The 25088-nt window shown below is 45.5% G+C and overlaps 1 protein-coding gene across 4 annotated transcripts in view; it reads left to right on the forward strand.

The window, feature by feature from the left end:
- ADCY2 (adenylate cyclase 2) overlaps positions 1-25088 on the forward strand; it is a 391814-nt gene that overhangs the window by 82595 nt on the left and 284131 nt on the right. For all 4 annotated transcript variants that reach the window (XM_040493726.1, XM_040493706.1, XM_040493715.1 and 1 more), the window contains exon 2: positions 12100-12261. In XM_040493726.1, coding sequence (XP_040349660.1) covers positions 12100-12261 — 162 coding nt within the window. The remainder of the gene's footprint in view (positions 1-12099; positions 12262-25088) is intronic.

The raw sequence follows: 25088 nt of genomic DNA on the forward strand, positions 1-25088 counted from the left end.
ACAGAATCGGAAACAGGCTCCAGGCTCTGAGCCATCAGCCCAGAGCCTGACGCGGGGCTCGAACTCACGGACCGCGAGATCGTGACCTGGCTGAAGTCGGACGCTTAACCGACTGCGCCACCCAGGCGCCCCTGTTTTCGTATTTTATCCTGATGGGGTTGATGCTTGGGAAATCTTGGCTGAAGCTAACTGTGGAGGAGGTAGAAACGCTTTTCTATTATTAAGTCATCAAGGTGTCCCCAAGTTTTATTCTGAATTATGGCCATAAAGGAGGTTTGGGAATAGTATAAAGTTCATTTCCAAGGATTTCTAAGTATGTTTTTCATGGTAAGAAAGATGGGGTTCTACTTGAACTTTTCAAGGGTTGACTGAGAGATACTCTCCAATGACTCTGGGACAACTCCGTTTTCTCCTGTGACACGAGGGCTTCCCGTCAGCAGAGTGGAGTAGGGTCCACACAGAGGAAGGTGTGTGATGTGGATCTGGGCCTTTTTGCTTGTTTAGTGGAAATGACACTGGAAATAAATATATGTATTTTTTAAATCCTGGTCTTCGTTTTAAAATCAAATTGGTATCTGTCTTTCTCTGATTTACTTCACTCAGCATAATACCCTCCAGTTCCATCCACATTGCTGCAAATGGCCAGATTTCATTCTTTCTCATTGCCAAGTAGTATCCCATTGTGTATATAAACCACATCTTCTTTATCCATTCGTCAGTCGATGCACATTTAGGCTCTTTCCATAATTTGGCTATTGTTGAAAGTGCTGCTATGGACATTGGGGTACAAGTGCCCCTCTGCATCAGCACTCCTGGATCCCTTGGGTAAATTCCTAGCAGTGCTATTGCTGGGTCGTAGGGTAGTTCTATTTTTAATTTTTTGAGGAACCTCCACACTGTATTTTCACTCATACGTGGATCTTGAGAAACTTAACAGAAGACCATGGGGGAGGGGAAGGGGGGGAAAAGTTACAAACAGAGAGGGAGGGAGGCAAACCATAAGAGACTCTTAAGTACGGAGTACAAACTGAGGGTGGATGGGGGGCTGGGGGAGGGGAAACTGGGGGATGGGCACTGAGGAGGGCACTTGGGATGAGCACTGGGTGTTATGGAAACCAATTTGACAATTAATTCTATTTAAAAAAATAAAATTGGCATGGAGGACTCAAGAAATAAAATCTGGTAACCAGGTCAAAGACAAGAAATTATTCATCACAGTTCACTGATTTGTTGATTAACTCAGTAGGTGTTTAGCACCAGACTTGGACCATACATTTCCCTTGTTCCATGGGTCTTTCTGGTTCGAATATTGCAAATTCCCTGCAGTGATGGCTACCAGAGGACGAGTGACTGACCATTGAACCCAATGACAGCCTTTCAGGGATCAGCGTGGGTCCCACGCACATCACCCCAGAACAGGATTACAGTAGAGAGTCAAATCCATCCACACAGGGCGGGGCCCAAGAGCATGTATTTCTGACAAGCTCCCGGGTGAGCTGGGGCCCAGGTGCGAGGCGTATCCGTGGTGTACCAGGCGTATGAGCTCCACAACGGAAAGGACAGTTCAAGGTCATTGTTGGTCCAGGGAGCACTGGGAAGTGCCAAGGAAGCCTGTGTCCCCTGTGCCGCATGGACCGTGAGCCCACATATCCACCCAGCCAGAGGTCATCAGACACTTACAGGATTGACAGTGGGAAGTGGGTTTCATTTTCGTTACTTGCTCCGAAGTGGTTTCAATTATTTATAGCTTGTGTGGGTCTTTGAATGAAGAGTATGTGCCCGTGATGTCTGCTAGTCTCCCGTATCTTTGTCACCCGTCAGGGCTTGAGGTGAGCTGGGCCGAAAACCAGAGGTGTCCAGTGACCCGCCAGGTGGCGGTGGGATTGATGCACGTTCGGGGAGTGCCCTTGGGTTAACACCTCCCCGAGCACACGCCTCTCGTCGTCGGTCAGCCGCCTCGGGCTTCCCTGCTCACAGCTTTCGTGTGTCACTGCACCCGCCATGTTGCATCCCTTCCTTCTGCAAGTATCTGCGGAGGTCTTTTATGTGACGGGTCTTGTGCTCAGGTGCAGGGAAGCACCCATACGCAGCCCTTGTCCCTGTGAGCCTGCATTTACATGGGGGAGACGGAAAAGAAGGATTAGAAAACTATCAAAGTAAATGCTCCGATTCCAATAATGATATGAAGAACTGAAAGCAAGGTGATTCGCTAGGGCATGAATGGGGAGATATTGTCAGTAGGGGGATCAGTGGATTCTCTCTGGGGAGGTGGTGTTTGAGTTGGGGAGCTGTGAATGACAGGAAGAAGCCAGCCAAGGGAGGGTGGAGGAAGAACACTAGGGGCAGAAGAACAGAACGTGCAAAGGCCTTGAGGTTCAGGGACCAGCGAGAAGGCCAGTATGGAGGGACTGTGGATGTGGGTGATGGGAGTTGGTGAGAGAGGAGATTGGAGGTGTCAGTCAGGCCAGAACATGAGGAACCCTCGCTGGCATGGATGAGGACTTTGCGTGTTTCATATCCTCGGTGTTACAGAAAGCCAGTGGCGGGATATACACCAAGAGGGAGTGGCGTGGCTGGTCTTAACGTGTTAAAAGGTCACTTTGATTACCGTGACATGTTACCTGATAGCTCCATCATAGCCCAGGAGTATCATTCCTGTTTTGTGGGGAAGACACTTAAGGTCTGATTTCGTAGCAACTTGGATGCATGTGATGCTGAGTTGCTGCTTAATCACCATACTGTGCTTTCAATCCCCGAACTTCTAACTGCAAGTTCGTACCCTTTGAAGATTTCCCCACGGACCTGCCATCCTAACCACTGTTCTACTCTTCCTACGAGGGTGGCTTTTTTCAAATTTTAGATTCTACATCTATGTGGTGCCCTACGTATCAGTAAATCATCAGTGCCCTTCTCTTTTGGACTTATCTCACTTAGCATGATGCCTTCAGGGTCCATCCGTGTTGTTGCAAAGGGCGGGGTTTCTTTCCTTCTCATGACTGAAAAATACTCCACTGTGTGTATGTATCTCTTATCTTCATGCATGTATCTACTGATGGACGCTCAGATTGTGACGCTCAGATTGTTCGTCTCTTGGTGTCGTGAATAACGCTGCAGCGAACTCGGGAGTTTTCAACATCCTGTTTTCATTTCATTTGGATATGTACCTAGAAGTGGTAACTGTATTGCAGTGTGTAAAAGTATCGTGTTGTACACCTTAAGTGCACACATCATATGTAAATTGTATCTCAATTTTAAAAGAAACCCTGAACTTCTGTGTGGGAAATTCATTCTAGAGGGCACTAAGTGTAGGCGGATGCTTTTGCAAGAATCCAGAGGTGATCGTATGAGTTGGACTAGAGGTGTAGCCCCAGGTGGAAAGGGGTAGGCGGATTCAGGATGTCTTCTAAGGATCAAGAGAATGAGGAAGAGAAAATTATTAACAATAGTTCCTAGGATGGGGACTAGAAGTTTCATTAAGTGAGATGGGAGAGAATGTGAGGACAAAGGTTGGAGGTTGGAGAGATCAAATCTGTGTAATGAGAATTGCTCCCCCGTACTTGAGCCTCTTCTGATGATCTAGAGTCTCTGTAATACTTTCCTGTAAATAGTATTAATGACGATTTGGCTGTTGTGTTTGTGTAATCTGTGGTGCATAAGCATGAAATTCAGAATTAGATCTTAGGACTGAGACAGTGTGCTCAGCCTATAGACCCGTGTAAAGTTGTGCGAGGCCCTGGGAAGCCAGAGTGGTTGAAAAGAGAATGGAACCTGAGAAAGTTCCAGAAGCATCTGGAAGCATCCATGACATTAATTGTGTTGAATTCAACCTCAGTCAGAGATCTAGACTTCCTCTGTGGAGCAGACCGTCCTTCCCTTGACTCGTGCTTGTGGGAAAGCCTATGTCTCTAAGCGGAGGAGAGGTGGCTTCTTAACTGATACCAGAGCTGAGGTTTGATGGGATTTTAGTGGGGTGGCATATGTGGATTCCCCAAAGTCTGTATATGCATACACACACACACACACAGGGATTACATATATGTATGTATATGTATATGTGTGTGTATGTGTATATGTATATAATATACATGTGTTTCTCTGTATGTGTATATGCACACACATATAGAGATATAGATACAGATGTGCAAGTGCATACCCTCCCCAGTGGGAGGACCTGGGAAAGAAAAAGGGGAAGGGGGAAGAAGATAAACCTAAAAAGAGTAATCATAAAGAGACACTCACAGAAGCCTGACATACACTGATGTCTTAGCATTAAACATTGGTATGACTGAGGGCCCCCAATTAAAGAAAAGGCTGTTTGCACAGTTGTGATATTTGTACTAAGAAATGGAACAGTGACTCCAGTCCTTATAGAAAGTATGATCGATAACAGAAAAGAAAATACTAATCTAGATGAAAAGGTAAGTATCATTTTGCATCTCAACAAAAGAGCAAAGGGAGAGAGAGGCAGACCAAGAAACAGACTCTTAACTGCAGAGAACAAACCCATGGTTACCAGAGGGGAGGTGGGCGGCAGGGGTGGGGGGAGGCGGGTGAAACAGGTGGGGGGAATTAAGGAGTGCACTCATCGTGACGAGCACCGGGTGTTGTATGGAATGTCGAATCACTAAATTCTACACCTAAGACTGATAGTAGACTGTATGTTAACTCTACTGGAATTGAAACAAAAACTTAAGAGGAAAGTTAAAGCACACTTCTGGCTAAATATCTTGCTAGTTGTTTCCAGACAAAAATGTAAATTCTCCTAGATAGTGGCATAGATATTCTCAAAGCCAGCAATCCTTTGAGGTGGAAGGGTACCATTCAGAAAGAAAAGTTTTGTTCATATTTAGAATTTACTTCCAGAATGCTCAGTTAGATCGATACAGTCAAGAATTCCCTCTTTCCCTTGGGAAATTTTGCGAAACTTTGGCATTTGTAGTCGTATTCTAAAACAACAAGCGATCGCGTTAAAAGAACTACAATTCATGCTCCAGTCAAGCAGGTATAATTCCTATGGCTTTTAGTGAAATCTCTGCCTTTGAAAATTAAGCTAGTACTTTCAACACTGTGCTATTTTTGATTTCTCCGAGATTTGTGGGAGATAACAATTCGAGGAGCTCGTCTTCTGATTATAAAATACGTATGTTCACTGGGATGTTATTTCTCTTAGCACTATTAGCATAAAAGAGTAGAAAATGTTTCTCAGATGGTGTATCCTCAACAGAACCATGGCGATTTACATAAGTAATCCTGATTATCTTCCTGATCGTGCTTGCTTGTGTGTGCTCGGGGAAGTGGGGTTAGACAGCAGAGCTGTGTGAGGACAGTAACGCTGGGGTACCATTTGGATGGAAAAACTGGAAGCTCCATCTTTGAAGCTACTGTTGACACGTCTGGGAACGTTCTGCTTGCCATTGAACTCTGAAACAAACGTGAACCACACTCTGAAAATCCACGGATTTTGCACCAGGGACCTGGGTAGTCAAAGACCAGATCTATGTAGAGTCAGGTTAGGACCATTTCTGTGTCTTTCTAACCGTTGCTTAAGTGGTACCTCAGCTCTTCTCCATGTTTGCAACAATTTTTCCGTTTAAAAAAGTAAAAAAAAATCATTTGTATGAAATGATTTGTGATTCATTCATAAACTGTAAATAACTGTGAAGTTTATTCTTTATCCTCCATGTGGAAATGGCGTATGAGATGTAAAATGGAGGGGAAGGAGTTGAAATCGAAAGTCTGGTCTGATCTACGGCATGATCTTGATACTATGGTTTGACCTGTGTCCCCCAAAAGAGCAGAGATGCTTAAAAGTGTAACAGTGAGCAGAGACCCGAGTGCAGAGAGGAAGCCAGGCAGGGGAGGCATGGGCAGAGCACCCAGGAATGAGCATTCTGGGCAGACCCCAGAAACAGCCCTGGAGGCCAGATGGAGGGAAGGAGTGAGTGGGTGGAGTAAAGGGGAGGTGGCCCCAGGAGGCCACATCTGGGGACTGGTGGCCACTGGCAGGACCTGGACTCTGAATGAGATGGGGGCAGCTGGAGAGTGTGGGTGGAGAGATGATAAAAGTTTGTCCTTGAAGTGGCTCTAGGAAGAGGTGAAAAGCCAGTCTGGGGAGTCTTGACCTCCAGCCTGTGTAGTTTCCACTTTCTTCTGTGACCGTGAGGGCCCTTGAAGAGAAGAGTTCTGAGCACAGGGGTTAGCCAGAGGAAAGGTTCATCCAAGGAAGGAACCAACTGGACCTGTGTCTTCAGCATCACGAATATAGCAGCTGCATGTTGGCTGGATTAGGGAAAGGAGAATGTTGGAGAAAGGGAGATCCATGAGAATATTACCACAGCAGTTGGATAAGGGGCGCCTAACTTGCCATGAATGATCAGCAGTAAGGAAATGCTAGTGCAAGGAAAATCTGGTGCATCCGTTACTGTGGAATATTTTGTAATTGGTAAAAAGTAAATCATATATTCACATCTCCAGACTTGGAAAGATGCCCATGATGTATAATTCAGTGCTAAAAGCAAATTGCAGAGTAATGCATATAAAGGAATCTAATCTATCCATCAGTAAAACTCGTGTGTGTGTGTGTGTGTGTGTGTGTGTGTGTGTGTGTGTGTGTTGTAGGAGCTTGGTGTCAGTCAGGACCACCCAAGCTGTGCTTGGGGTCCCAGGGGCTTACTGCCACAAAGGATTATGGCAGGTTCAAATGAACACAGGTCCGTGTGGGTCAGCTGAGGGAATCTGCCCCTCACTTGACACGAAGCTTGGGAGGAGGTCCAACATCATGTTTCCATGATTGCCAGGGAGGGGAGGGGGCTTGGTAAGTTGTGCAGTAATTTCTACCCAAAAGATAACATATGTCTTCTTCCCACACTTTATTTGTCAAAGCAAGTCATATGGCTTCCTCTGACTTAAAAGAAAATGCTCACTGCATTGGTACTATGTTCCCAGAAGGAAGGGAGTTAGAAATATTTGGTGATGAGTCCTAATGATTACCAGAAGCATGGAGAATGGGGTGGGACAGGCAAAAACGAGGAAGGATATGCACTCTGGCTCCCTTGTCGGGGGGGATGGGGAGGAGGAAGAGAAAAGTATGGAAGCGTATTTAACAGATGGGAAGGTCATGAGCCTCGTGGAAGTAAGGGTGGAGAAGCGCAGACAAACAGATGCGAGACTCTGGGGTCCTAAAGTAAGAAGACATTGTTTTCGAGTGTGGACGTGAAGAATTGTCAACGGCGAGGCTTAAAAGTTTGCACCTGGGTTGTTGGGGACAAAGGCATCGTGGGCAGGATTGCGTTACCCTGCAAGAGGAATAGGTTTAAGAACATAACAAAGAAGCTCTTAACTTGGTTTGAAACTTACAGCGCTTGAGGTTCAAGTAGCCCAGAGAGAAAGATGTGGATGTCTCACAAAAGGCAAATGGCGGCCTAAGTTAAGGGAAACACTTCAGTCGGGTGTTTTGGGGAGGAGTTCTACCTCTTCCAGTGTCATGCTGATCCAGGGGTCTGTGCAGGGTCTCAGTAATCACACCGGTGGCTCCCCTTTCTTCAGCCTCCGGACAGAGATACAGTCAGGGAGGCTGTCAGTCATGGAAATGTCCCCATGGGAACATGGAAACCCAAGTGCTTGCATTCGCCTTCTTGGAGCTTTTAACCCACACGTTCTTTAGATGTGCCAAATCCATTTTGGTTTTACATATGGCCCTAGTTGAAGTTGCTTTGGAAAGAAGGCTAAAAGGAAAAATAGAGCCCTCTGGAAGTAATAAGAAGTGAAGACTGTTCCCTATGTGGGGCTTGCAGCCACACTTGACTTTCTTCTTCCTCGTCCAGCCTGTGGAAGGCTCTCTGGGCACCTCATGCTGTTCCTGAAATGCTGCCACTAAAATTCAAAACTTGATTTAATACAGCTTGCTTAATTGACCTTTAAAAAAATTCATTTTGTCATCTAAAAATGAACACTTAACAGGAGTAATTGTATTTGGAAAACAGAATGTCTATTCTCCATTTGGTTAATGCAGATAAGCTTTCCATGTGCTTCCTTTTCAAAGCTCAAAATGTCTGCTGAACTGTAAAATAATTGAAATAATGTTAGAGTTTTAAAGCTGTCCAAAATTAAGCTGTTCAAAAGTTACGGTAATTTCAAAGAACTGCAGGTTTTTGCATTAGAGGAAAACTGTAGTTGTTTAAGAGAGGCTCTTTTTTGTAATTGTCAATTCTAATACTTGAAATAACCATTTTTTAATGTTTATTTTTGAGAGAGAGAGAGAGAGCAAGTGTGAGCAGGGGAGGGGGCAGAGAGAGGGAGAGAGAGAAGCCCAAGCAGGTTCTGCACTGCAGCACAGAGCCCGATGCAGGGGGCTCAAACCCAAGAACTGTGAGATCATGACTTGAGCTAAAGTCCAGCACTCAACTGACTGAGCCACCCAGGTGCCCCTGAAAATAATCATTTAATACCTCTTGTAGGAAATAGGATTTTTCATTAATGCCGTGTGTATAAATAACAGTGTCTGGATTAAAAATATTTCCTGTAAATTTGTAGTAGAGATTCCAAAGTAAATTTAATTTTCTCAATAAGCCATGACCATGCACAATTATCTATCTATTTACTTTTGAGAGAGAGAGAGTGAGCACGGGGGAGGGACACACACACACACACACACACACACACAGAGAGAGAGAGAGAGAGAGAGAGAGAGAGAGAGAGAGAGAGAGAATCTCAAGCAGGCTCTGTGTGTCAGTACAGAGCCTGACATGGGGCTCAAACTCCTGAACTGTGAGATCATGACCTGAGCCAAAGTCAAGAGTTAGATGCTTAACCGACTGAGTCACCCAGGCTCCCCTCTAACTGACAGTTTTGTTAAATGTTCATTGTTGTGTGTTATCATTTATCATAAACCGCCAGTCTGTAAACACAAACGGAAAGTTAAGCGTATAGAAATGAAGGAAATATGAGCAAATCTTGAAACATTAGCAATTTCGTAATGATCATTAAAAATCGGTCCTACTTACTGAAAGAGTTCAGCATCTGAGCCAAGATGCGGGCACTTCCTGTGATTGTCTTAGCAGGAGGGGAAAGAGCTGCTGTCTTTCCACGTCAGACTTGCAAGAATGTCTTGTGTGCACGTGTGTCTTCTGTTAGACCTTCAGCCTCATGGGATTTTTATCAGGGGAAAGATTTCTATCAGGGGAAAAATCCCATGAATCCCAGCTTCATGGGATTCCTATCAGGGGAAAGTTTGTCTTGGTCAAACTCTTTACCAAGAACACATAGAAGAATTAAACCTGTGGATTGCTATTTGGGCTTTGACACTGACTGGTTGGGAGATATTGGCCAAGTTTCCCATTTCTCTGGGTCAGTGATACCCCTTTTAGAAAGCAGGATGCAACTATTGAAGAGTGGAGAAGGCACTTGTACACTGAGTGCTCCGTAAATGCACGTGCTGGTTCTTGGCAGTTTTGAAATCTGATTTGGGGCTCTAAGAAATCACTCTGTATATTCTCTTCTTGGGAAGTGGAGGCAGGGGACTGCCCCAGTCTGCTTGGGTCGATTGGCACCTAGCTCAGCAAGGTCCCTCCAAAGAAACGCCTGGTTTCTTTCCATCAATACTAGGTGTTTTGGTACATAAACTGTCTAACATGTTTTTTTCCCATTCCATATATGGAATAGAAAGTGTAGAATGCTGTATAATAATACATGAATGAAAAGCATCTTCACAGCCTTTTTAAGGAGGTAAAATAAAAAAGCATTTACCAGCAAAATAGTATGGCCATGGTGATCCTTTTGCCCATATGTTTTGGCCTGAAGTCCATTATGACTAGACTGAATTAGGAGGAGTGGGCATAGAACAGATGGGCCATGCCCAACCAAAGCTCCCTAAGGGGGATTCCTGGATTCGTTTTCACACTCCTGGTAGGATTCTTCTTGGCTGTTATTCTGAGACGCTTGAACTTGCAGGATCTTAGAGACGATGACCCAGGGACTTCACCCCAGTGTCTCGCTGGAGTGGGGCTGGGTACCCCTTCTCTCCGGATACATCAGCTGTGAAGTGACGGCTGATACACGTGACTTTCACGTGCCTGAGAGCCAGGATTCTGCATCTGTCCTCCACCTCCAGAACCTCAGAGAAGCTTCATACGTGCTTGTCCAGTGAGCAGGTGTTTGGGAGAAAAGGAAGGGGCGTGTTTGAGAGGTCCAAATTTCTTTTTAGGTTGCGCCCCTGATCTTCCATATGCCCTTTTGTCTGTGATGCTTGTACCCATGGAGCTTATACCGCAGACCCCTGGACAGTGAAATGGTGACCATTACTTTTTGATCATGACCTGTGGTGCGGCTCCCCTTGTTCATGCAGGAAGGGGGCCCAGTGTCCTTGCAGCCCTTGCTGTCTTCAGACCCACCGTGAGCAGCGCCTGGTGCCCAGGTCCTTCTCGCGAACACACATCCGGACTCCCCGCGGAAGAGCTGGCATGGTGTCTCCCTGTCTTTCCAGCTGTGCTGGGGTTTGGGGTTCCTTATGCAACACGGGTCACTCTGCACGCGGGACGAGCTCTTTCCTTGCTTAGCTTCCCTTTTGTTCTTGAGTGAAGAGCTGTGGGGCGGAGCTCTCCTGATGCCGCTCTTCTGCTTCCCTGACCTTGGCTCTTTCCCCACTTGATTTATCACCTTTTCACCCCCCTCGGTGTTCTTCTGTCTCTGCTGCTTTTTTGACGAAAACAGCCTGTTCGGTTACCTGCTAAGCCATTCCCTTTTCCATTCCGAATCTTTCTGTAAGCTCTCCTGTGGCTTTTCTTTCTCACTGAGGTGACGTTCACGTAACATCAATTAGCCATTTTAAAAGGAAGAATATGGTAGCATTTAGTACATTCACGGTGTTCTGCGACCATCGCCTCCATCCCGTCCCAGGAAGTCTGTCATCACCCCAAAAGGGACCTCTGCGCCTACCAGGTGGTGACTTCCCCTACCCCCTTTTCCAGCCCCTGGTAGCCACCAGTTTGCTGCCCGTCTCTGTTCATTTATCTATTCTAGATAGTCCGTACAAATGGAACCTGTGGGCTTTTGCCTTAGCTGCGTTCTCTTAGCATAATGCTCTTGGGGTTCATCTGTGTTAAAACATGTTATCTCAGTACGTCGTTGCTTTTTCTGGCCGACTCGTATTCCATTGCATGGATGTGCCACAGGCCGTGTATCCGTTCATCCGCTGGTGGACGTTTGTGTGGTTTCCACCTTTTGCCTGTTGTGAATCGTGCTATTGCAAACACGTGTGTGCATGTATCTGTTTGAATGCCTGTTTTCAGTTCTTTAAGATACGTACTTAAGAACAGGATCACTGGGTCCTAAGGTGGTTCTGGGCTTAACTTTTGGAGAACCTGCCAAGTGGTTTTGATAACAGCTGAACCACCTCTGAGCTGTTTCAATTTGTTACACGTCCACACCACACGATCCTCTGGCGTCAGCTCCCCCAGATGAAACCCGACCACCCTCCAGGGATCTCCCGACACAGTTGGAGACATAGCTCAGGAATCCAGATGTGTGTTTGGAAGCACAGATACTAAACCCGAGGAGTTTGGGACCAGCTTGCATCCAGATCCAGAGAGTGCTCAGAGTTACCTAATGTCTGCAGTAGTTTGGGGATGAACGTTGGAAATCTTCAAATCTTGAAAAAGAATGATTTTTTTCTTCCCCCTCACAAGAGTTAGTCCTTTATTGTAATCCATTGGGTTTGTTTGAATGTGCTGTCTTATTTTCTCATAATACTACTCTCTAAATGGGTGCGGTTCGGGGCGCCTGGGTGGCTCAGTCGGTTAGGCGTCTGACTTCGGCTCAGGTCCCGATCTCGCGGTTCGTGGGTCCGAGCCCCGCGTCGGGCTCTGTGCTGACAGCTCAGAGCCTGGAAGCTGCTTCGGAGTCTGTGTCTCCCTCTCTCTGTGCCCCTCCCCAGTTTGTGCTTAGTCTCTCTCTGTCTCTTTCAAAACTAAGTAAATATTAAAGAAGAAAAACACAAAACTACACGGGTGCAGTTCGCGGCGTCTTGTGCAGCCTTTCGTGGGCAAGGGAGAGAAGCACTGGGGACGGGCGCTCTTGCTGACTCTCCCTGTTCTTCTCCCGTAGGTGTCCTTCTTCCTCTTCATTATCTTCGTGGTATACACCATGCTCCCCTTCAACATGCGAGACGCCATCATCGCCAGCGTGCTCACGGCCTCCTCCCACACCGTCGTGCTGAGCATCTGCCTGTCCACAACGCCCGGGGCCAAGGAGCACCTGGTCTGGCAGGTGGGTGACCAGTGCCCCCCACCCCCACCTCTGGGTGCCAGGGGTGCTGTGCACCTGTTCGGGGTGCGACTGGGGTACCCGGCAGGTGCCCGAGGTGGCTGTGTGTGGCTAGTGGGGAGCCAGCCACACCCCACCTCCAGCAGCGGCATCAGCACGTAGCAGTCAGCAACAGCGAACGTTGCGGACGGCCGCTCCACTTTGCTGGTTGCTGGATGGTCGTGTGACTGTGGATGCTTCAGAGCTGTTCTTACTATGCATTGGAATTCAGCACCCTGTTTTTAGAGTGAAAATAACTTACACAGTTAAATTCATAATTCTCCCCCACCTTCATATCCGATAAAGCCCTCTCTTTACAGAGGGGGAAAGATCTCCATTTCCTGATCTTCTGACAGGTCCGTGGGCATTAAAAAAAATAAATAAATAAATCTTTCAAATGCTACGACAGCAAATTTAGCTTTGCTAGTAAGTGGGGTTTCGAAGAAGCCGTTGTGTTTAATTAGTTAAAAGCATTTGAAAAGTGACTTGATTTCCTGCTATGCACATCCATAAACATGAGGGTCAGTGGTTTGGAGTTGTCCCTAAGTATCTTTTTTTTACTTGAAACAGGTATGTTCAATTACGCTCTGTTAGAATCAAATTTAAGAAATGCAGCCATGGTGTAAAAACGCCGAGGGTGAGAGGACTGGTTAGGAACAGCACTGCCATTGAAAGTGGGGGTTTAGACACGGATCACACGAGCCCTGTGGGGTCTGAGAAACCCGTTTGTCGTTCACTCGGTGGAATGTTTCATTTGGAAACTTGACATAGAGCTGGAGGCTTATCCTTGGGTGTCTGGAAATCCCGCTTAGCTGGAAAGCCTTCTGGGGATCCCTTTTCTCAACATTCCTCTCCTAGAGCTCCTGTGAAGCCCGGCGTTCAGTCGGAGTGGTCTGAAAGACAGCCTTCACTGGCACGGGGTGAGCGTCAGAACCCTGGCCCCGATTCTGCACGGTGGGCTCCAGGTTCCCGCTGACTGGTTCAGACGTGGAGCAAAGCCACGTGCCCGCACGCATTCCCTGCCACTGGCCCGAGTAGCCGGCACCACCCGAGGCCCAGATGGCGACCCGTCAGTAACGGATCAAAGGAAGGAACGAAGGTGGTGTTTTATGAAAAGAAGAAACAATGCAGCTGCGCCTGGGAAGAGGCGGGGAAAATGTTCCTTTTTGTACGGGCTCTGCCCCAGCTTTTACTTCCTTGCGCCGCATGTCAGAGCCTCCCTTGAAGGTATTTATGGGATGTGTCTCCTCTCTCCCATAAATTCCATTTTTCCAGTCTCCCTGGAGTGGGGCTTGGGGGGTGGGTGGGTCTGTTTCTGCAGTAGGAACGGGTATGTGATCAGCTGAGCCAGCTGACATTATGACAGTCACTGCGGGAAAGCCCTCATCACACAGACACGGGGGCACTCAAGCCTGTTTTCAGGGCTTACAACACTTTTCTGGTTTTAGGTTACCCTAGAACACATCCGCTGAACATTTCGTACCTATCTCTTTGGCCCCTTCATGAATAAATACAGTGTCTGCTGGGGCAGATGTAATAGAAAAAATATCTTGGAAAGGAGGATTAAGATACATGCCTGTAAGGATCAAATGGGTTTAAAAAAAAAAGCGGAGGGGGGGGAATAAATGGTTTGTCAAGAATCTGATGTATTCTAGGTCACTACGTACTGTAGTGCATTTGCTTTTCTTTCAGAGCATTTTTATTTTCTTCTGCAAGTTCAAAAAATTGGGAAAGAATGTAATCTTAAACATTCAGTTACTCAATTTTCCAAACACACAAAGAAAAACAATTTTTATCAGTGGACAGCCAGAGATAGGATAATTCTGGAAGAGCAAAAAAGAATAAAAGTTTTTCATTCCAAATGATTCCATGTAAGAAAAACATTGAAAGGAAGCAGAAGAACAGAACGTCAGTTTTCCTTTTCTTCAGAAGTAATTTCACAATGATTCCGAGGGCAGGGAAAGGCAGGATACACTGACAGATTGAAAATGGAAGGTCCGTTGGTAAATGTCAAAGTCATGAGGAAAAGAGATTTAAGCACCTTTGGCCACTGCTGGACATGTAACCTACAAATAGCACTGCTTTGTGATGGGAGAAAAACACTTCACTGATAACTGTTGATGAAAAGTGTACATAAATTAGGATGATACACATTAGGTGGTTATACTGCCATGGTGTAATTGTTTAACGCAAAATTACTGAAAGGCTGTCAGTTTCATATGAAGAAAGAGGTTTGCTGATGAGTGGTGATCAGTGTCCCCCTACATTATAAACCGCTGAAGACAGAGTGCATTTTGTTTAGCGTGGACCTATATTAATGCTTGTTTGGGGATACCTGGGTGGCTCAGTTGGTTGAGCATCCAGCTCTTGATTTTGGCCCAGGTCATGATGTCATGGTTCATGGGAATGAGCCCTGTGTTGGGCTTGGTGCTCTGCATGGAGCCTGCTTGAGATTCTCCCCGCCCCCACCCCACCCTTCCTCTGCCCCTCTCCCCCACTCATGCTTTCTTTCTCTCTCAAAAAAATAAAGAAAAGAAAAGAATGTTTCACTTTATTTTTGGAACATTGGCAATCCACTGATAGCATGTAATGCTTCTCTGTTAACCAAAATGTCGACTTCATAGAAAACCCTATTCCCTTCCACGTTGATTAACAGAGTTCATTGTTCTCGGCACATTTATTTTCCCAGCATTTATCTTGAAGTAGAATTCAGTCTCAGGCTACAATATATTACCCAACTGAGGGAATTTACTTAATCACTGAAAGTGATGAATGAGCATTTCTAGTACATTTAAATATAAAGTATAATCCCTGACTTTTTTTTTTACTTTTATTTTGAAACAATCACAGACCTACCAATAAGGTCCAAATCTAATACAGAGAATTTTTTTTCCTAATCCACCAAAAGATAAGTTACCAGTCTGATGTCTCATTGCTCCTAAATCCTTTATTTATTACTATTATTTTTAATGTTTATTTATTTTGAGAGAGAGAGAGAATGAGCCGGGGGCAGAGGGAGAGGGAGATACAGAATCCGAAGCAGCTTCCAGGCTCTGAGCTGTCAACACAGAGCCCGACACGGGGCTTGAACTCACGAACCATAAGATCATGGCCTGAGCTCAAGTCGGAGCCGCTAAATGCTTTAGACAGTATCTCGTACAATGCCATTGCACTTAACCATAATGCAACTATGAAAATTGGGAAATTCACATGGCTGTGCTGTTGTGATTCAGATTCATTCAGCTTTCCCAACAACGTCCTTTACAGAAAAGGGCCCAGATCAGAATTCTGCAGTGTTGCCATGTGTTCTCTAATCTCTTTGGTGTCTTTCAATCTGCAGCAACCCCTTAGTCCTCCCGTGGCTTTTGTGATCTTGACACTTTTGAGGATGGCATGCCAGCTACTTTAACAAATGGTCTTCAGGTTGACTTTGTCTGATGTTTCATCATGAATGGATTCGGTTGATGCATCTTTGGCAGGAAACACAGAGGTGATGGTGCATTCTCATCACGGTCTCTCAGGGTCTCATCGTTTATGTTGGTCTTTCGTCTGATGGCCGTCTGCCAGGCTTTACTGCTTTGGCATTACTCTTCTCTTCTTTGTAATTAAGGCATATTTTGTGGGGAGGTACTTTGAAACCAGGCAAATATCCTGTTTTATTCACTTATTGATGTCTAGACAGTCTTGTGTTTCCCTGTTCTATACAGAGGGTTATAAGCCCACTTATATGAGCCCACAAGTCTGGGCTCAGACTTGCCCAGTGGGCGCCCCTTCAGGCTGGCTTCTGCACCTTTGGTGATGGTCCCCATCACTCTTTGAGCACTTCGTTGCTTTCTGACACAACAAGACGTTTCAGGCTCATCTCATGCTTTCCCTGCCCTGGCCCTAAAATCTGCCATCCTTCCGAGGAGCCCTGTTCTTCTTGGTGAAGAGTGGCACTTAGCAAGCTCTAGGCTTGTAGGTCTTCTCATTCCCACTGGGTTGTCACTACTCCAAGACAAGGGGCACACGCATTTACATCTGCATCAACTTTTTTTTTTTTTTTACGTTTATTTTTTTGGGACAGAGAGAGACAGAGCATGAACGGGGGAGGGGCAGAGAGAGAGGGAGACACAGAATCAGAAACAGGCTCCAGGCTCTGAGCCATCAGCCCAGAGCCCGACGCGGGGCTCGAACTCACGGACCGCGAGATCGTGACCTGGCTGAAGTCGGACACTTAACAGACTGCGCCACCCAGGCGCCCCAGCTTTTATCTATACCTACATATTAGACACCATGACTTCACACCAGTCTTTCCAGCCTGCCACAAGTTTCATGCCAGTGTTCTCCCTTTCTCTTGTGATTCCATGACCAATAGTGAAAAAAGTTCAGTTGCAATGATTCTTAACGTATTTACTTACTGGATCAATGCCGGTGTGTAACCAGTCTCCTATCTCAGTCGCCACCCCTACCCCCACACAGGTGTCTTCTCACTTGGCCCACATTCCCCTCCCCTGACACCTGTCCCCCTCCCCTGGCTCAGCTATGACACCACGTCCATCTGAGGGTGCCCCCTCCCCCAACCGGGGCTGTGTCCTCTGTGTCTTCCCCATTGTAGAGGCTGCTGGAACCCACCCCAGCTTTATCACCTTGGGCGAATTCAGCTTCCCTGGTCCCCTCTAGATGCAGATGTTCCTTGCTCTGCCTGATGGCTGGGGACTGAGTTATTCAGGTGAGAAGGAAACGGAGAAGAAGGGCAGGAGGAGAGAGGAGGGGGCAAGGGAATGGAAGAAAAAGAACACTATTTGAACAGAGTTTATTTGTGGAAGAGGAAGAAGTTTTTTTCCAGCTGCTCTCTGATCCATTTTGTACTGTACTAGTCTCCCAGCTTTTCCTGTAATTACTTCGTCTTTGTTTTCCTAACTGGGTGTCAAAGAGCAGTTTTTCTGATATGACCCTCAAATATCAGGAAACTCCAAAAGCAGTTTTACATTGTTGATGTAAGAAGAATGCATTATTTAATTTTTTTTTCTTTTAATGTTTATTTATTTGAAAGAGAGAGAGAGAGAGCAGGTGAGGGGCAGAGAGAGAGGGAGACACAGAATCCGAAGCAGGCTCCAGGCTCTGAGCCATCAGCACAGAGCCCGACGCAGGGCTCAAACTACGAACTGTGAGATCATGACCTGTGCCAAAGTCAGATGCTTAACCTACTGAACCACTCAGGTGCCCCAAGAATGAATTATTTTATTTATCTATCAGAAATTTAGTGTGAGCCCCAAAAGTCCTTAGCATTGCACGGTTAACTAGAAAACAAGAAGGTTCCTTGTATCAGTAAGGTAGCACACATTTGAGTAAAAATTCTCTGAGAGCAGCAAGGTAGGTGTCTTCTTTGCTTATGGCTGTATCCAGCAAAGGGAGACTGAGGTGCTGCATCCTGCTTCCGCTCACGAGTGAGGGTGGCCGGCCTGGAGACAAGATTGGGCAGCGGGGCAGGAAGCTTGCCTCCCTGACAGGGGCAGGGAGTCCGTCACTCAAGCGTTGGTGTAGGCTGCTACAGCCTGTGTATCTGATTAGATATACTTGTGTTCTCTTCTCTGTTGGCCACACTTCTGTAGGTCAACATTACTGCCGGCAGTCTGCCGAGCTCCCCCCCCCCCCCCCGCCCGGGGATTGCCAAATAGTCCTGTTTCTATGCCACGATTACATTTTATATTTGAAACTTACTTACTTTTCTTAAATGTTCCTTTCCTTGGTATTCACACCACATTCTGGATTTTCATTTTGTGTATCATTTATTTTCCCAGGAGACAAGGATTAATTTGAATACAGATTTACTTACACAGGCCAGTTATTTGGGAACCCATATTTATTAGAGAAGATAAGCGAAGGAGTGGTTATTGGTGTTCTATTCTAACAGGATTACTCCTGTTTCTGATAAATGGTAGAGGGTTCCTGTATGCGGTGGATACTTTGCCGTATTTAAGATACACTTTGAAAAATTTTAGTTTGGACCTAAAGTAGAAGATACAGTCTGTCACGTATGGCAAGAACATAATCGGTAGTCATGAAGATTTGTTACATAACTGATTCTTCTGCCGTATAATTCAGGAACTGTATATTGGAGTCTGGAATTAAATTGCATTTAGGATCTAATCTGAGAAGCTCAAAAGGAAAGCAGCAGGTTACCAGCTGCCGGGACTGCGGCTCTGGAGGAGACTAATTGTTGGGAATTTGGACGTCTCTTCCTACTGTCTTGTCTTCGGAGAAGCGCAGGATGTTAGTACTTTCCACAAGAGGGAAGAAAGGACACTGAACCACTGTTCCTTTTGTGTAGCATCTAGCTATCGATGGAGGGGGATCTGTATCCTGTTTTAGCAAACTGTCAGTTATGGGGTCTAACGACATTATAATTTGGGAGGAATGGGGGTAAGCCTGGAAAAGAGGTAAAAATAGGAAAGTGTCTGATGTGACTGAATCCTGAGGCAGATCTAAGGCACTGCACACGTCTGCTCTCCTCGGTCCTGTTCCTTCCTTGTCCCCCCGGCCCGGCAGGAATCCCCGCCCCACCTTTAAATGGCGGAGCTCAACACCATCACCCACCGGGGAGACTTTGGTGGAGCAAGTGACCAACAGCAACACTATTAACGCTTTGCTGCAGGGCATCCTATCTACCGCTTGGAGAATGTTCTGGCACTTTCCTGCAGTGAAACAGCAAGAATGCTCGACACAGAACTTTCCTGTTGGTAGTTAATCCTTTTACTGTCCCGGTGGAATGAGACCTCGGTTTCTTTTTCAGCATTTGTGAGGCTGTTTAGAAGACAGGACAGAAGGGACAGAGGTAAAAGGAAGCCCTGTCAGACCACGAGTTTTTGTCTTGGAGATTTGATCAAAGGCGCATGAAACAAAGAGGGTTTCCCGAGAAATGAACAGTGCTGATCAGTCACCCTTCATCAGTCTCTATGTCCTCTTCTGGATTCTGTCATCAAAACTGTGTGCCCTCTGTTCATTCAAACCACCAGATTCATATCAAATACGATACATTATAGATCGATTACAGGTTGGCTGAGTGGCACACTCACTGGTGGACATCTGGACACGTGATCGTCCCCACGTGGTCACCTACCCACACAGCCACGTTCCACAGTACACCGGGATCTGAGGCTCTGTCCTTTCCAAGTGTTTATTTTTGAGGAGAGTTTGTGAAAGATATTGATTCTAATCATATATGAATCCATCCGTAATTGCTCTTTATTCTTTTATATTTATTTTTGAGAGAGAGAGAGAGAGAGACATAGAACATGAGTGAGAGAGGGCCAGAGAGAGAGGGAGACACAGAATCGGAAGCAGGCTCCAGGCTCCGAGCCATCAGCACAGAGCCCGACGCGGGGCTCCAACTCACGGACTGTGAGATCATGACCTGAGCTGAAGTTGGACACTTAACTGACTGAGCCACCCAGGCGCCCCTAAATTTTTTTGTTTTAATGTTTGAGTGAGAGAGACACAGAGTGTGAGAGGGGGAGGGGAAGAGAGAGAGGGAGACACAGAATCCAAAGCAGGCTCCAGGCCCTGAGCTGTCAGCACAGAGCCCAACCTGGGGCCCAAACCCATGAACCGTGAGATCATGACCTGAGCGGAAGTCGGACACCCAATTGACGGAGCCACCCAGAGCCCCCTGTAATTGCTCCTTAAAATTCCTAGAAGACAATGAGAAAATCAGTCCCCTGATGGGGACACAGGACTTCTAACTTGTACTTGCAGGATGAATAATGAATTTGCTGAACTGTATGAACTTGAGAAAAAAATGTATCTACAGCTTAACTTGAGCAAGAATTTTGCTCTGGTTCTAAGTGACCTCTTTGAAGAGTAGACAGAAACTCAGTGATTTGGTGCAGTGGAGAGAGGATGTGTGCGTAATTACTGGGAGACACTGCAAGGAAAGATGGACCTGGAAATGTGGCTACTTAACCAGTGGTGTGGGAATGGTAATAATAGTTTCTTCCTAGCCACGGACATGGTTAAATGAGATGATAAATGAAAATGACTTACCTGGGCCAGGTGCATGGTTAGCGCCAAGAAACATCAGGTAACAATAATAATGGCTGCTTAGTAATATACTTAAAACATTTCGTTTTGTTTGTGGAGTGCGTTGGGGACTGGGCAGGCCCCGAACAGAGGGAGGGGATGTACTTTCTGTCTTTACAACGATAATCCCAGCATGCCTTTTGTGAGAATGATGTGCATCAGTTTTTGCCTTTCCTAGGAGATGTGAGATCCTGCTGGCCAGACGCTGGGTTAATCGTTTTTGATATCCTTCTCAAGCAGCTCATGAGTGTTTTGACATGGCAGATGGTGGACAGAAAAGGACTTTGGCCTCAGATGGGCTCCGGGTTTGGATTCCGTTTCTCCCACTTTCTAGCTGTGTGTGGTAGACATGGAGGTGGACCACCCCTCAAGAGAAAGATTTGCTGCCCAGCTCTTGGGGAGTTGTTGGCCCTTAGATTCTTTAAGGCTGCCTCAGCTTCACAGGGCTGCCAGCTCAAGGTTCTGTCTCTTCAAGGATGGCCCACATCCATGGCTGATTGAGGTGGGCCTATAGAGTCTATCTAGCCTGGCCTGATTCAGGGCAATTCCGGTGGGCCATTGCAGCTCTGGAGTTTCTGTAGGTTTGTCTAAAGTTCTCACACCTTCATCACAGCTCAGCTTCTCCCTGTGCTTCGTCTGGCTTCCTTTCTTCCCCGCGGGCATTGATCCAAAGGGAGCTCCCTAGTACCCACTGAACTGTGTCTCAGAATGTGCTTCCTGGAGAACCAGACTGCAACGCTACATGAGCTTGGACTAATTCTTTAGTTTACTCAGTTTTCTCAACTGTAAAATGGCAGCAGGAACACCTACTTCCCTAGACGGTTGCTGGCCTTGGTGCTGATTCAGTGAACTAGCATATATGAAAAACCAGTTATCTGTCAGGGCTGGTCCCTAACCTTCAATGAAACCTTCCTCCTTTCAAGGAAGACGACAACAGCATTTATTCATTTTGCTGAGTTTAGATGACTTTTACAGAAGCTGAGAGAAAGGGGAAATAAAAATATTTGGGGGAGTATAGCAATAATCACAGTCCCAAATGACCTATGGAGTTTTGAGCAGGACAGGGGTTGGGTTGCACCTCCTCAGGGCACAGGTCTGGTCTGCTTGACCATCCTGCAGTGTGCCCACCCAGACTTAAGGCAGTGAGCTTCATCCTCACGAGGTCCTAGAAGCCCACACTGCACTAGCAACTGGAGTTTGGAAGGTTTGCTAATACCCGAGGATCTGAGCCCCTGTAGGTTAATGGAATGCCTGGTTTTGGAACCCCCTGAGATATAGCTCATCCCTTGTCAACAATGAGAGGGAGAAGTGCCAAAGGAGTCATTTATAGTATTAACTTATAGCAGGACATCTTGAGCTTCTGTGCCATCCTTCTCTGTAATGTCTTGTTCCCTGGAGGAGCCCACTCTTATTCTCTAACCAACCTCGGGGGCTACAGTTTGCCCCACTCACTAGCAGCTACATGGTACAAGGTGGATCTGGCCATCCCGTGTATCAGTTTTGTGGTCATAGACACACACACCTGTACAGGGCTGTCGCTATGTATCACTCCTCCCACTCCCCGCTGAGATACTGTATTGGTTCCCCAGGGCTGCTGTAACAAATTACCACCAACGTGGGTGCTGAAAACAACAGCACTTTCTAAACTGTGAAATTTATTCTCTCACAGAAATCAAAACCAAGGTGTTGGCAGAGCCGGATCCCTCTGGAGGCTCCGAGGGAGAGCACGTTCGTGCCTTGCTCCAGCTTCCGCTTGTTGCTGGCACTCCTTGGCATTCTTTGGTGTGGGTGGGGCTTCAAAACTCTACGTGTCTGTCTTTACGTGGCCTCCTTCTCTTTGTGTCTTTGCACCTCCTCCCCTTCTGTCCCTTACAGACAGGGACACTGGTCATTGTCTTTAGAGCCCTACTGTGAATTCAGGATGATGATCATGCAGCATCCTTAACTTGATTGCATCTGCAAAGACCCTTATTTCAAACAGGGTCATATTCTGTGGTTCCCAACAGTGGGGGAGCTTTTGGGGCTTCTCTCGAACTCACTAGAGATACCAGCTCCCACAGTTGGACTGTGGTCTCCTCTTCCATCATGGATTGCTGCAGACCCTCCAAGTAGTCTCTGAGCCGGTGTCTGTGGGGCTCCCTTTCTCTTGTATGCTCAGGTACAAGTAAGCTCTGTGGTGCACAATATAGGAAGATACCTCATTAAAAGATTTTTATGGTGAGGAACCTGGGTGGCTCAGTCAGTTAAGCATCTGACTCAGGTCATGATCTCATGGTTTGTGAGTTAGAGCCCCACGTTGGGCTATTTGTCGACGGCTCAGAGCCTGGAGCCTGCTTTGGATTCTATGTCTCCCTGTCCCTCTGCCCCTCCCCTGCTTGCGTTCTGTCTCTCTCACTCTCAAAGAAATAAATATTAAAATTTTTTCAAAAAAGATATTTATGGTAACACATAGGGAAATAAAGCAGGACTAGGAGAATTTAAAGTGAGGAAACATCAGAGAATTCCACCCTTGTTTAAACAAAACAGAGGGCAATCACCAAGGATTCCTGAGGAATGGTTGCAGGTGGACAAGTGAACATCTGCCATTGGCTCGATGGCCCATTTTTAGAAATAGGTGCTGTGGTCACATTTTTTAAAAGGTTGACAGAAGGGTTTCAAAAGGTTTTCAGTAAGTACGCTTCTTCTGATGACTTGTGAATTCTTTCATTGTTTATAGTCACTTTTCACTTGATCTGAGGTTTTTCAGACGTATAATCACATCATTTTCAAGTGAATTTCCATTTTCTGAGTTTTAATTTTCTTTCCAATTGTTTTGCCTAATTGTACTTCCATAAAAAATTCACATTAAGGTGGTGGTAGTAGACATAGTTACCTGTTGCATTTTGTTTTGTTTTGTTTTTATTTAGTAGGATTGGTGTTTTTCCTTTAAGCAATATGTTGGCTTTCGGGTTAAGTAGGTTTTATAACTTGAGGGAGGTGACTGTTTGTTCCTATTTAGAGAAGTTTTATTTTCTCTTTTTATTCTTTGTTTTTCTTTAAAGAATGGATCTTGAATGTATTAAGAGACGGTTTCTGTCACCCGTGGGCAGGATATTATGATTTCTTCCCTTGTGTAATATTGGACATTCTTGAATTTTTGGAATTAACTCAGTAGGTCATATTGTCTTTTTTTTTTTTTTAATCTAATTTGATGCTTTATTCCTTTGGCCAATAACTTATGAAAGATTTTGCATCTGTTTTGACCATAGTTAAGAGCAAACAGGCAGCCCTAGCCTCGGGCCACAGACGGTTCTGAGGGCTCCCCTCCATTGTGAGCACCCTTCCATCTCAAATGTTCCTATAGATTAGACCACATTAGGCCAGATACCATGCCCTTACTTTGCTATGCACATTCTTCTGTTTGATTTGCTTTCTCTTGTGGGATTGGTTTCTGTCAGAGATATTTTCTCATAAACGCAGTCTCTTCCATCCAAGGTTTCAGCGATTTTCCGTGTTGGATAATCTCTTTTCATGGTTTCAATTACCTCTGTAATTGTGTTTGTTTCTACTCCTCCCCGGTTACTTTCTTATTCTTGGGACTTGTCCTTTCTCTGTTAATTCCTGATTCATCTAGCTAATGTTTTGTTTATTTTCATTTCTCCAAAGAATGAGTTGTGGATAAATTTATTTGATTAATTTGGGGGTGTTTTTTAGTTCGGTTTTTTTTTTCTTTATTCATTTCTTTCAGTAGTTTTTATTGGCTTTGTTTTGTTTTTGCTTTTCTTTTTCTTTTCTAGTCCTAACTTCTTGTGTTGCCCTCTTGTTTCTTTATGGAAGTGCTCACCTGCTATAAATGTCCCTCTAGAACCTGCTTTAGCTCCATGCCTTCTGTGTGCTCATCATCGTTATTTTCTAGATAATCTTGCTGATTGACTTTATTTTTTGACAGAGAGAAACTTCAGTGTCCCCCCACACCGGGGGATAGAGGGTTTTTCCTTTCTGTTTCTAGTAGTAATTCCAGTTTTGGGGTTTTATTTTGTTGTTTGTTTGTTTGTTTCTGTTTTGGTTTTGGTTTCTTGGGTTTTGTTTGTTTTTGCATTGAGATTAGAGAATTGTTCAGGTTATTTCTGCTTTTTGAAATGTATTGAAGTACTGCTTGGTAATCTAATGATACTCTGAAGGCTTCTTTTCTTTTCCTTTATAGCAGAAATAATCTTTCTTCCTAGATGCCCACTGGACTCCCTTATTTTTGAAGTCTAGTGACTCCACTGTAATTTGAAGTTTTATTGATACTTTCGACTTAGTTTTCCATTTTCCAGATTTCTTTTTTTTTTGAAAAAAAATTTTAATGTTTATTTATTTTTGAGAGAGAGAGAGAGTGAGAGAGAGAAAGCAGGGGAGGGGCAGAGAGAGAGGGAGACAGAGAATCTGAAGCAGGCTCCAGGCTCCAAGCTGTCAGCACAGAGCCCGAAGCAGGACTCAAACCCACAAATCATGAGATCATGACCTGAGCCAAAGTCGGATGCTCAACCGACTGAGACACCCAGGTGCCCCCAGAATTCTTTTAATGTGAACACTGTTATTATGAATGCTGATCATTCTTGGGGGCACGTGGTGGGCTCAGTCAGTAGAGCATGTGACTCTCCCACCTCAGGGTTGTCAGTTCGAGCCCCACGTTGGGTGCAGAGATTACTTAAAAATAAAATCTTTTTTTTTTTTTTTTTAATTTTTTTTTTTCCAACGTTTATTTA

The sequence above is a fragment of the Herpailurus yagouaroundi genome, unplaced genomic scaffold (genome assembly GCF_014898765.1).
Source record: "Herpailurus yagouaroundi ecotype Mexico unplaced genomic scaffold, PumYag 29, whole genome shotgun sequence".
NCBI lineage: Eukaryota > Metazoa > Chordata > Mammalia > Carnivora > Felidae > Herpailurus > Herpailurus yagouaroundi.